We start from the raw sequence: 13,499 nt of genomic DNA, 5'->3' as shown, positions 1-13,499 counted from the left end.
GAAGAACTATTGGAAATAGTCGTAATATTTTGCATTAACTGTTTTTATTTTAATAATTTTAACAGTCATGTAAGTACAGTATAAGTAGTCGACTTAAATGATAAAGGCGTATTAGCAGGATGATTTGTGTCACAGAGGCATTTTTACGTATTTATTTTTTTAAATAATGTACGCTATAGTGTGAAAATATGTTACCCCTATGGTGGCCCGGTGGTCATATTAATTATTCTTTACCAATCATTTACATCATCAAGAGTCTTGTAATATTGATTGCATTCATTTAGCCCTCCCCCCCCCCTAATATAGTTTTTTGGTTGGTTATTGAGTTTATATCTACTCATTTCAAATTCATTTTTATCTATTTTCTTATTAAATAATTGGTTATTCATTGTAAATATATTTTATTTGCTATTTTTTGTTTTAAGATTCCCTATTTGCTTTTTTTCCTCATTATATACAGTAATTGGCTCATTTCTTTAAATAATAAATAATATACTATTTATGAAAAAATTACATATGTGTGTTTGACAATGGGATAGCATGTTGACAATAACTAAATAAATAATAAATGATGCAATAAAAATAAAATCAAGCATATTAGTAAAATTGTCAATTTTAAAACATACTGTGGTTGGTTGGTTATAAATACATTTGTTAAATAATGCAATTTAAAAATGAGAAAATACTCATACATATTTGAATTTTTACCGCTATTATTGGCCAGGCCCATTCGTCCATTAAAAAAAAAAAAAAAAAGATTAAATGTGCCACTTGAGTACAAGGATTTGCCCACCTTTGGGTTAACCGTTGATAAATAGTAGTGTTTGACTTTGAAGGTTCCACTGATTTTTATGTCAATTATTTGACACACTTCTTACTAAAACCAAGCAAGCAAAGAGAAAAACAACTGGTGTGTGATGTGTCTGCCCTCTTCCACGCCCCCTCCTAATGTTGGCTTTCCATGTCACCTCCAACATCTCTCCTTCCCCGGTTTTCTCCTCGTCCTCTTATTTTCTCCTCCGTGTCAGTATCTTCTGTAAGTTGGCCGCTTTGGTGAGGCACAGAGTTTCTCTTTTTGGTAAGCGATCAGCACGGCGCGAGTGTGTCTGTCCTCTGCATCTTCTCTTTCCTCTTCCTTTGTGCCGATCACATTGAGTTTTTGCCCTCTCGTGCTCTCATCTAGCGCATGTTTTTGTTTGTTTTTGTTTGTTTGCCGCTAACAGCCTATAAGTGTGATTGGAATAATTGAAGACATTTAAAAGCAAAGAATAAGATTTGGGAAAAACTGATTATTGAAAAGCTTTAATAGATTTTAATCATAGGTATGGGTAAAAAATAATATTTTTCATTTAAATTTAGAAGCATTTTCACTTGGGGCTGACGTCACTTCCGTTGGCAGCTTATTCCATTTGTGTGCAGCATAAGAGCTAAATGCTGATGCACCATGTTTGCTTTGAACTCTGGGCTCCGCTAATTGACTCAAAGTTTGCACACTACTGGATTTATATTCAATTTGCATGTATTCAGGATCTAAGCCAGGGGTGGGCAACTCTGGTCCTCGAGGTCCAAGCCTGCATGTTTCAGAGCTGATCATTTGAATCAGGTGTGCCGGAAGGTGGGAAACTTGGAAAACATGCAGGATAGTGGCCCTCGAGGACCGGCGTTGCCAGTAGAATAATTTTATAATAAGCTACTATAACTTGTTGTTCAACTAAACAGGCCCAGATTTCACTCTGAATGAGTCCATTTGTGAGTAAATTGAGAAGACGAGAAGCTGCAGTTAAGCACCTCTTGACCTCCCGCCTGCTGTTTCTAGGAACGGATGCAAGCGCCGTGGTCAACTGCCTTCACATTCTGTCCCGCTCGCTGGATGCCCGGTGCGTCTCGTCCTGGCGTCTCCTTTAACGCGTGCTTCGAGTTAATAAATCAATCAATAATAATAATAATATTTCTGCTCTTAGGACCGTAATGAAGTCGGGGCCTGAGATCGTCAAGGCCGGCTTGCGTCAGTTCTTCGAGAGCGCCGCCGACGACATTGAGAAGATGGTGGAGAATCTCAAGCTGGGCAAATTGTCCAGCCGCAACCAGGTCAGATGAACCCGATGAAGTCATAGAGGCCAAAGGTGCGATACTCAACCCCAACCGTACCTGAGAAATGAGCCTCGCTGCTTGCCGTAGGTGAAAGGCGTGGCCCAAAACATCAACTACACCACCAACGCTCTCCTGCCCGTCCTCACGTCGCTCTTCGACCACATCGCTCAGCACCAGTTTGGAGACGACGTCATGAGTGAGTCCGGTCGGGTGGGGTCCGCTTGTGGTCCACACGCAACCGAGGTGACGCTTTGGCTTTCTTCTCCTCAGTGGACGACTTGCAAATCTCCTGTTATCGGATCATGTGCAGCATCTACTCGCTGGGGACGGTGAAAACGCCGCATGTGGAAAAGTGAGAGGGAACCTCCATCTTCACTCCTCTTCTTTTTCTCTCTTCTCTTCTTCCCGCCCTTCTCCTTTCTTTCCCTCCTCCTCCTTTCCCTCTTCAAACTATTCTTCGTCCTGCCGCCTGCCTCTCATCCGTTATTGTCCTTCTCCCTCTTGCTCGTCCTCCTGTGCAGACAGCGTCCCGCCCTTGGCGAGTGTTTGGCCCACCTCGCCGCTGCGATGCCGGTCGCCTTCCTTGAGCCGGAGCTGAATGAGTTCAACGCATTTTCGGTTTACACCACCAAGACTCCCCGGGAAAGAACCAGTGAGTCTAATGACAACGCATCATCATCTTCATCATCATCATCATCACCCTTTATAAATATTATATATATACTTTTAGGGCTGGGTTTAAAAACTTTTTGAGCCCAATATCGATTCATAAAACCATGAATCTATTATTTAAATATCTAATTTTTTCCCATAAATTTGGAAGAAATTTGAAGTTTAAAGGCAAATGTTTTTGTATATTTTGTATTTTCTTGATATTTACTCTCCACATGAATTTAAAAGTATTTTCTTAAATTTATGAAAGACCTGACTTATATAAGACCATTTAGAATATTTTAAGTTTATATTTACAACTATTAAATTTTGAATTATGAAAATATTTTCATCTGATCCTTGCTGATGTCAATGTCTGTGTAACACTTAACTGATTAAAACACGTGTTACTTTCATTAATAAACTAAATCATTTGACCAGTTATGCCTACGCAAAATTTACTTTGTAACTTTTTATCATTTCCTTGACATTTAAGAAGAATTGATGTTCCATGATTAACCGCTATCAGATTGAACTGAAGTGAATCGAATCGGGGGAAAAAAGGAAAAGAAAGAAAAGAAAAATCGAAAATCGTATCGAATGTAACTTTTGTGAATCGAAATCGAATCGATTGAGGAAATTAGAACCGATAACCAGCCCTATTAATTTGTGGAATCGTTTGATTCATTTTCCAGTACAAGTAACCAGAAAAGAAGTATATCAAACTCCTGTTGCGTAAAAAGCTATCCCATAATAAAGTATTCTGCGTACAACTTGAAAAACTGTGTAAATTTCCTTTCCCGTTAAAACAACTCAACACATAGCCATTCATGTCAAAAGTGCTGGCAACAAAAGTGAGTGCACCCCTATGTGAAAATGTCTGCACGCTGTAATACTGGTCAACAGAAGTTCAATTTGTCACCACAAAGAAGTCTCTGAAGAGCCGAAAAATAATTGTTGCTTTAAAGACAGTGTGGCAAAAAAAAAAAACGTGTGTTTTTGTGAACGTTTTTTGCCTCCTTCAGTTTTGGGTCTTCCCAACCAAGTGGAGGAGTTGTGTCCGGACATCCCCGAGCTGGATATCCTCATGAAGGAAATCCACGACCTGGCCGAGTCGGGCGCGCGCTACACGGAAATGCCTCACGTGATCGAGATCACGCTGCCCATGCTGTGCAATTACCTCCCGCGCTGGTGGGAGAGGGGCCTGGAGAACTTCCCCGAACTGGAGGGCCAGATCTGCACTTCGGTCACCTCCGAGCACCTCAACCAGCTCCTGGGTAGCATCATGAAGATTGTGGTCAACAATCTGGGTATCGACGAGGCGTCCTGGATGAAGAGGTTGGCAGGTCAGTGGGAGCATTATGACCCCGAAATGCCATGGGAATTATTTGAGGTGTTTTTGGAAGATTTCAAATCAATATTCATGCGATCTTGTGTTTATGAAACGTACTATAACCAAGCTAGTGATTCTCAAAATTTGGTACGAAAAACTTTTTTTTAAATTTTTTTTTATAATTCACATTTCAACATCAATATTCATGCGATCTTGTGTTTATGAAACTAGTGATTCTCAAAATTTGGTACGAAAACTTCTTTTTTTTAAATTTGTAATTCAAAATAAAAGCAGTATTTTGAAATGTTTAAATGCTCTTTTAACCCGTGGGCAGTATTTTATTTTGAAAAAGCCAAAAAATGGTCACAATAACGCGTAGGGGTTAAAAGTAAAAAAAACACATAAATATTTTTTCCCCATGACCTTCTGTTGCAGGCCATGTTTTGAATTTATAAACTTAACAAAAAAATATAAATGCAACACTTGTTTTAGCTGTTTTCGGAGTGCCCGGACCAAAAGTGCACCTTTCAGAGTGGCCTTTTATTGTGGTCAACCTAAGGCACACCTGTGCACTAATCATGGTGTCTAATCAGCGTCTTGATATGGAACACCTGTGAGGTGGGATGGATTATCTCGGCAAAGAAGAAGTGCTCACTATCACAGATTTAGACTGCTGCGTGAACAATTTTTTAAGAGAAATGGTGATATTGTTTATGTGGAAGAAGTTTGAGTTCACCTCGTAAAAAATGGGCAGTATATCATCTGTAGCTTTGATATGATGCTGCGTGCAGTGTTCGCTCAGCCCATCGTGAGCCGGGCCAAGCCGGAGATGCTCAAGTCCCACTTCATCCCCACCATGGAGAAGCTGAAGAAGCGCTCGGGCAAGGTGGTGGCCGAGGAGGACCATCTGCGCATGGAAGGCAAGTCGGAGGTGGACAGCGAGAACGGAACCATCCGAGACGAGTTTGCCGTGCTGTGCCGGGACCTCTACGCCCTCTACCCTTTGCTCATCCGCTATGTGGACAACAACAGGTACGCGAATCCATAGAATTATTCATGAGGTTGACGTGAAAGCTCGTGTTGTGATGTCATCGCTGTTCGTCTGCAGGGCGAGATGGCTGACGTGTCCCGATCCCGACGCCGAGGAGCTCTTCAGGATGGTGGGCGAGGTCTTCATTTTCTGGTCCAAATCTCACGTGAGTTTTGCCCCGATTTTTCCTTCGAATCGAAGCAAACAATCGATCATTTAACTCATTCACTGCCATTGACGGCTATAAACGTCATAAATTCATTTGAACTATTTCTATTACTTTAACTTTTTTTTTCCACTTTTGTTAACAAGAGTATAAAAATCTCTATATTTTTTATTTATTGTACTTTTAGAACAGATATAAAATTTGTGATTAATCGTGAGTTAACTAGTTAAGTCATGCGATTAATTACAATAAAAAAAAAATATTGCTTGTTGCCCTTAATTTTTAATATTCTTTTTGTTTTGTTTTTTTAATGAATTTATGGCAGTGACTGAGTTAAGAAGTACAGTACAGTAACAAAATATTTTTTCTTGGTCACTTCCCACCTGCTGTCACGTGCGTTTTTGCGTGTGCGTGTGGTTATCTCTGCAGAATTTCAAGCGTGAGGAGCAGAACTTTGTTGTGATGAATGAGATCAACAACATGTCCTTCCTGACCGCTGATAGTAAGAGCAAGATGAGCAAGGTGAGAGAGGACACACACACACACACTCACGCACAAATGTCCAGCGCCAACACACATTTTTATTCACCATTAAGCTGGATTCACACTGCGTGGTTCAGGAAGCACAAATTTGATTTTTTTTTTTTTTTGCTCTTATTTGGCACAAGTTGGATATGGAATTATATTCCGATTTCCAAATGAAAATACGGTAATTGAGGGTGTGTCTTTTAAATGACACAAATGATTAGTGGCAGTGTGTTAGGGGTCCATAGACCATTAAATATTATGTCAATTTGGTAAATTCGAAGTGTCAAATATAATAAATAACAAAAATATAAGTCACATTAGAAGTACATATAGTGGTTCTAAAACCATAATAGATTTCAGGTCAAAAGTATGATTCATATTATTATAATTTTGAAAAATTAAAAAAAGAAAAATTTCACTGATGTTCAACACGATAAGGCAGAGGTGTCAAACTCCGGTCCGCGTGGGCCAGCGTCCTGCAGGTTTTGGAGGTTTCCCTCTTCCAACACAAGCTGATTCCAATCAGCAGGTTCGTTATCAGGCTTATGCAGAGCTTGCTGATGAGCTGATCATATATCAGCTGTGTTGGGGAACGGAAACATCCATAACCTGCAGGACTGCGGCCCTCCAGGACCGGAGTTTGACACCTATGCGATAAGGGAACGTCGATTTTGGATGCAAGTCCAAGCTCTACTCCTCTTGCAATTTTTGTCAAATACATTTTCCCCCAAAATTTGACTTATAAATAGTCCACTGTTACTCATTAAATCAAAATGTAATGCACAGGAATGTTAAATAAAAAATGTGCTGAAGTTAAAAGTTAAAATGTGTACAACTGATATGTACGCAGGATGTGTTGTGAATAAATATAATAAATAAATAAATAACTTTATTGAGGTTTTTGTAAATATGGCATATTAGAGGAACATACTGTAAGTGATGTGGTCGTTATCTTCATTTAAATCAATAGGTTAACTTGTTTTATTGCTTATAAATATGATATGTAAGTTTAAGAAAATAGAAATAGGAAGAAAAAAAAATCCAAATTGTACACATGCAGTGTAAATCCAGCCAAAGACATGTCAGTCACTCCATATGCTGTAACAGTAACACATTACGGAACTAATCTCTGATCAACTTACTAACATTTGCACATGCTGCAAAACATACAACACATTCTCATATCAGCCATGTGCGTCTTTTCCTCTGTGGATAATAAGACGGTCTCGCCCCCACAGCCGAACCAGCCACAATCTTGCGTTCTTATTGTGTCGACAGTGCATCCGGAAAATATTGACAGTGATTCTCTTTTTGCACATTTTGTTCTGTTACACTCTTCTTCCCAAAACACACCACATATTGATAACATGAAAATAAATTTTCCGATTGATTGATGACCTTACCAATAAAGCTTTGTAATGTCTTATAGAAGCCACAAGGTGGCAGCAAAGTCAACTCAACTCTCATCAACATAGTTCTTTATGATGTGTTTATCTCTACTGCACTCGCAGCCACACAGTTTCAACATCTACCTCATCCTCATTATGTTTTTTTTTGTTTTTTTAGGAAAAAAATTATTTGATTGAATTTGGAATAAGGATGTAACATAAACGGTTTGTTTTGCGGATGCACTGTAACTCATGAGACGCCATTGACTTTCACCACATTAACACGCCAAACTCCCAGGCGCGTTTGTTGAGAGGCAGTTTGTGGTGGTCGAGGACGGACGGTGGCGTGTCGCTAACTGTGCTCTCTCCTTGTATCCTGGGTCGGGGTCGGACGGCGGGCCGCTAGGCCGGAGACGGAGAGGTTAGACTGTGTTTGTGCACGAGCGCTGGGCTGACCGCATGGGCACCCACTGGGTTTGGGCCAGGCTTCTCGTCAAGCTTCACGCCGTGGAACGCCACACTTGTTGCCACGCAGACCCCCGTCACGTGCTCTCACGCACACACACACACACACTCGCTCATGCACAGAAACACACACACTGTAGCTCAAAATTTGTGTATATTTATTAGGGGTGTCAGGTGATTAAAATGTTTAATCGCAATTAATCGTAAGACTTCAATAGTTAACTCATGATTAATTGCAAATTTTACATCTGTTCTAAATGTATAATAAAATATATATATATATATAAGTTTTCATACATAGTGGAAAAATATGGTTCTTATGGTAGTTAAAATTACAAAGCTGTACTGTACTGTAAAAAAACGAGTGTGATATTGATTTGTGTTAAGGTCATTTTTCTGCCACTAGATGGCATAATTGCGTTTGTAAAACGGTGACAGCTCAGTGTATTTTTCTTTTCATATTAAGAGCTGTCTAATCTTTAACATGAAGTAAGTAACTTGTGAAATTCTGAGCATTTTTAAAATTGTAAAATACAACTTGACCTCAGTTTTCACAAATATATGCATTATATTTATTTATTTATTTATATTTAATTATTTTATTTACATGTCTGCTGCGTTGCGACCGGAATTCTCCCAGTACAGGCTTTCCAAATAAGTCATTAATCATGTGTTTAAAAAATTTGTGGCATTAAAAGAACTTTAAATGAACACACTAATTTTGACACCTCTAATATATATATATATATATATATGCAATGGTGCAGGTGCAATGATTAATCGACATATAATCGATTAGCAAATTAATCAATGATTTTTGCTTATAGATTAACTGTGCTAAACTAGTGAAAATCCTCAGAATTTTTGCCTCTGGACAGTAAAAATTCTCCGATTTCTTTAAACTGCCATTAAAGCAGACTGATTATGTTTTTTCAATAACCTTTTGCAAACAGCTACTTTTACTTTTCATAATTAATTTACATTTGTGCATTTTCTTCACTCGCAAAGTGAAATACTGCTCCGTTTATTAATAAAGCAATGGAAAGTAAAACTTTTTTTTTTTTTTAATCTGACTCATCGATTAGTTGCATAGTCTTGATCGGCAATCTATATCAACCGAAACCCTTCCCCTTCCCTTGTAACATACGCCTAAACTATGAGAATAAAACATTTGCATATGATTAATTTACTGCTTATGTTAGTAAAAAAAAAATACATGGGTAGGAAAAAAAGCAGCAATACTGCGGGAAAGAAAAGTCACAATTCGATTAGCTTTCAAAAGCGTTTAGCGTGTGTGTGTGTGTGTGTGTGTGTGTCAGCGAGCAGGGGTCTGCAGTGGCTTGATGAAATCTCTGCGCTGTTGTAGATTGTAGTGGCCTGACGGGTGTCATGGCGCTCGGCTTAGCAGTTTCTCGTCATTTCGAAGCGTGCCCGCCTGCAGCCGAGCGCCATCATTCCAACTTGGTTTGATCAATAAAACAGTTTGTGTGCAGATAGTTGGGGTAGAGGAGGGTTGTTCTGATGTTGGATTTCTTACAGCTTTTTATGTCAAATACCACTGGCGGACTCTTCTCCGTTGTCATCCTCAACAACATGAGCTTTTTCTTAGTCCAGGGGTGTCCAAACTTTTTTCCTCGGCGGCAACAATGAATACACAGAGACTGATATACTGCGCTAGAATAATTGTGTCCTTTACTCCCCGCAAACAGCAATCAACACACGTCAACGCTAAGCAGCATAATATAATCATCATCAGCGCTTACCTTGACACTAGACCGGAGAGCCGACGGTCCGGGTAGAACGAGCTGCTTAACGGTTGGGCGAACGTACGCTTCCCTCAGCTGACTCTACCCAAACCGCGCGGCGCTCCGTCTTTTATTCGTTAACAAGTAGGGATGAGCGTGAGAAGCCGGGTTGGCCACGCCCTCTCCCAGGCACCCTTCCTATGAGTCGTGTCCTGCTTCGAAAACATGTTTCTGAAATAGGGAGGACTGCAGTATAAACAAGGCATTCAACTTAAGAGTTCCCAGGCTCGATTCCGCCAACAGTCCAGCCTCATATAAGAGGTTACATGAGGACATATCAAACCATGGTTATTTTCCATTCAGGCCCGCATACAAAATAATCAATTATATACTAAACAAAAATACAAATGCACACATTTGCTCACCTTTTTTTTTGCTGCATTAAAAAAAATATCTTGTGGGCTAAATCAAATGTTATTTTTTAGTATTGTTGGTTTTTGGACATTCCTTTGCTGTCACCAATGGATCTATGCAAGGGGGATTTAAAAGTTAGCGTCGGCCTGCAGGTAGCCTCCATCGCACTTACTAACTGGACCCCCAACCCCCACCACCACGTCTAATTCATTGACACCATTAAAAACGTTCAACCATTGATGATGTCATCACGTGTTTGTCCCTTGGCGGCTTGAAAACGAGAGGCGAGCGTCCGTGGCAAATGCGCGAGCGTTACTGTGGCACTCAGACAACAGATTGTTATGAAAGCCGCAAGTCTCAGGACAACAGCGTGTGAGAAAAGCAGCTTCAAACGAGCCTATCAGAAAGTTGCGTGGGCAAGAACGCGTACTCGTAGCTCTGAGGAACAACTTTTCCGTTTCTTGACGAGTCATTTTGTGCGCATGCGGTGCCAACTCTGCATGATGTGAATCCGGCCATCACATTGCAAATGTTGCTTGTTCCATTTTCAACCCTTTGCACTTAGTTGGTGATTTTTTTAGATTTTTTTTATTTTTGGATGTATGTAGTAGACCCCTTACATGTGATGACGTCTACTTCCAGCATATTAGACAAATCAATAATGAAATGTCAAGTGAGATTATTTATTATCAAAGATAACAGTAGCAGGCCTTGATAGTCTGACCTCCATTTTTTTTAATCATAAAAATTATTACCATTAAAAAATATATATCCTAAAAAGTCTAGACCTCCCCTGTTTTTAAATGCCAGGTTTTTGTGTTTAAAAATAAATAAATAATTAAATAAAGATAAATAATTTCCAAAATTTTCCCATCCTTAATCTGACCTATAACCTTTATATTCAATAAAAAAGAGGAAGTAAAAATAATGTGATGGATAATGGGGTTGCAAAAGTGTGCACACCCATGGCAGGTAATATGGCTGTGTTGAGTGGATGTCAACACACACCTGCCAACATTTGAAGTATCTCTGATTAACCCCAAATATAGTTCATATTTTTTTTAGTAGGCTTTTCTTGAGATTGTTTCATTCACTTTCTAGCAGAATCCTGAAGTTTTTGCACTAGCAATGACTGCTATTTGGAACCATTCATAATTACTTCCTATTTATATCACAAAAACCTGCCATTTGAACAGGGGTGTGTAAACTTTTTATATCCATCATAATGATACCAGTGAGTTATACTGACAGTCAGAACAATTAAATGCTCTTCCATTAGATGACAGAAGGTACAACAAATAGGCATCCAGCTTTAAGCGCACTTTAATCACCGTGATCTGATTGCTCAGTTGCTGAACTCAAATATTCATATGAAATTGATAATATCAACATTGTAGATCTTACTTTACCTTTCATTATTGACTCCCTTTGAAATGTCAGACAGCGCATCTTGAAGTTGAATTGAGCCGAAGTGCTACGACGTGAATGAAAAGCGTCTCCAGAATGTGCAGAATGCGTCGGCCCGGCGTGAACGTTTTCTTTTTGCCCGTTCTAGTCCGGAGGCTCCGAGCAGGAGCGTACCAAAAAGAAGCGTCGGGGGGATCGCTACTCGGTGCAGACCTCGCTCATCGTGGCGGCGCTGAAGAAGATGCTTCCCATCGGCCTCAACATGTGCTCACCCGCCGACCAGGAGCTCATCAACCTGGCCAAGATCAGATACTCACTGGTACTGTGCGATATAAAAAGCAGCCCAGTCCAACTCTGGACGTTATTAACTCACTGCTTTGCTCTCTCGTGTAGAAAGACACTGATGAAGAAGTGAGGGAATTTTTACACAACAATATTCATCTCCAAGGCAAAGTAAGTCACTTATTGTTAACTCATTCACTGCAAAAAACCTTGCTCAACCTTAATTCACTCCCAGCCATTTTCACTGAAGCAACCCCCTTTGCTCCCAGCTGTTTCACTGGATTTGGACAGATTTTGCACGGTCCAAAGAATATTGTGTTCTGTTGCTATAAAAACATGGTATCTAACAAAAGAAAGATTAAATTAGAGTCTCTTCTTTCAAAAGGAAAAAAGTATTTGTTTCCGTTTTGCAGCAATTAGCATTAGAATATAGCTAAGTTTCATCATTAAACAGTTAAAGAGCTTTTTGCAACATGGCCCTGGTTGATCTCTTTTGCTCTGCTGGCACCTGCTGGCCGTTTTTGTAATAACTACCATTTCTTCAAACGTTCATGGCAGTTGAGAGGATGCATCAAAGCCTTCTGTATGCTCTAGCATAAAAATGAAAAAACATAGAAAAAACATATAAATACGTTTTTTGGGACACATTTAAAATAGAACCTATATAAACGTTTTGGGGAGCAAATGAGTTTAAAAAAAAAATGGAAAAAATTGAGGAGCATATACTACCGACAGGGCAAAGTTGCTGCTTCTTAGATAATGTTGTCAATACAATATTTTTTTAACCACAGCTGGACTGATAATCCGGTAACTCATTTCTAGGTAGCTTTAACTCATCAATAACTTCTCGTTGGTTCAAAATCTTGACCCAACGTGCTGGGTCAAATCTTCAACCCAATGCATTTCCTTGGTTGCTTTTGGACCCATCCGGGTTAGCTATTTCATTTGGGTCACTTTTAGACCAGCAGTTTTAAGACATTTTTTATTTGTTGGTGTGCACCTTTGGTTTATTTAAGGCTGTGAAACATCGGCTTGATAAGTAAAAAAAAAAAAAAATGAATACAATAAATCCAAAATAAATCAATACAAAATGCAAATGTGTGGCTTGCAGGTGGAGGACCCGGCCATGCGCTGGCAGATGTCCCTGTACAAGGAGATGTCTGGAAAAGCTGAAGATGCCGAGGACCCCGAGAAGGTGGTCAAAAGGGTCCAAGAAGTTTCTGCGGTCCTGTACCACATTGAAGTGGTGAGCACAAAGAATACACAAATCTAGCAGTAGATTTTTCTTGCTAACTGTCTTGGTATAGTTTATTAATTGTGCAGTATTTTGTAAACACAAACTTGACCCCGAGCTATTTTCTTGCATCTGCACATCACAGTGACAGTCCAGGCTTTTCCGTTCTTATGTATCGTAGACAGAGCATCCCTTCAAGTCCAAGAAGATGGTGTGGCACAAGCTGCTGTCCAAACAGCGCCGGAGGGCCGTGGTGGCCTGTTTCAGGATGACGCCCCTCTACAATATCCCCACGTAAACATTCCCCCTAGATACACTGCTTCTCAAACTGGGGTCACTTTTGCCTCTCATAACATTACAGCTTTTCTTCTCTAATAAATACAATTTTATTATTATCACAACAATATGGCGGTTTTTTTTTTGTTTTTTTTGCAATCACAAAGCGTCCCAGGGCACACATATGTTTAACCCTGGAGAACCCAAGAACCCTTTTCTTCTTTGGAAAATATGAAATAGATTAACAAAAAAATCCCACAATTTTACCATCTGATGCTTTGCTGAGAAGATGGTTTTGTTTGGATTGATTTCCAGCTCAACAAAACAGCATGTTGCCAGCCATCTTGTCACCACCACTCTGGCTCATGTAAGTGCAATATTCATCCACTAGATGGCCCCATTCAGGGGTCAGAAGTGGCACTCTGGACTTTTGAAGTTAAATTTCAAAAAAAAAAAAAAGGTGTTTGTTATTTGAGTAGCAGAATTTAT

At 39.6% G+C, this 13,499-nt stretch overlaps 1 protein-coding gene across 11 annotated transcripts in view; it reads left to right on the top strand.

The window, feature by feature from the left end:
• Positions 1-13,499, top strand: part of ryr1b (ryanodine receptor 1b (skeletal)) — an 83,001-nt gene that overhangs the window by 45,444 nt on the left and 24,058 nt on the right. For 7 of the 11 annotated variants that reach the window (XM_077565064.1, XM_077565063.1, XM_077565059.1 and 4 more), the window contains 15 exons: positions 1,029-1,078; positions 1,817-1,877; positions 1,962-2,088; positions 2,179-2,287; positions 2,362-2,443; positions 2,613-2,743; positions 3,768-4,088; positions 4,867-5,107; positions 5,184-5,271; positions 5,701-5,793; positions 7,594-7,608; positions 11,367-11,537; positions 11,612-11,671; positions 12,612-12,746; positions 12,916-13,028. In XM_077565064.1, the coding sequence (XP_077421190.1) occupies positions 1,029-1,078; positions 1,817-1,877; positions 1,962-2,088; positions 2,179-2,287; positions 2,362-2,443; positions 2,613-2,743; positions 3,768-4,088; positions 4,867-5,107; positions 5,184-5,271; positions 5,701-5,793; positions 7,594-7,608; positions 11,367-11,537; positions 11,612-11,671; positions 12,612-12,746; positions 12,916-13,028 (1,797 nt within the window). The remainder of the gene's footprint in view (positions 1-1,028; positions 1,079-1,816; positions 1,878-1,961; positions 2,089-2,178; positions 2,288-2,361; positions 2,444-2,612; positions 2,744-3,767; positions 4,089-4,866; positions 5,108-5,183; positions 5,272-5,700; positions 5,794-7,593; positions 7,609-11,366; positions 11,538-11,611; positions 11,672-12,611; positions 12,747-12,915; positions 13,029-13,499) is intronic. The other 4 variants (XM_077565065.1, XM_077565060.1, XM_077565057.1 and 1 more) reach the window with 1 other exon arrangement.

The sequence above is a fragment of the Vanacampus margaritifer genome, chromosome 5, assembly GCF_051991255.1.
Source record: "Vanacampus margaritifer isolate UIUO_Vmar chromosome 5, RoL_Vmar_1.0, whole genome shotgun sequence".
NCBI classification, from domain to species: domain Eukaryota; kingdom Metazoa; phylum Chordata; class Actinopteri; order Syngnathiformes; family Syngnathidae; genus Vanacampus; species Vanacampus margaritifer.
The sequence above is the reverse complement of the archived record's forward strand: the minus strand, read 5'-3'. Positions and strand labels throughout refer to the sequence as shown.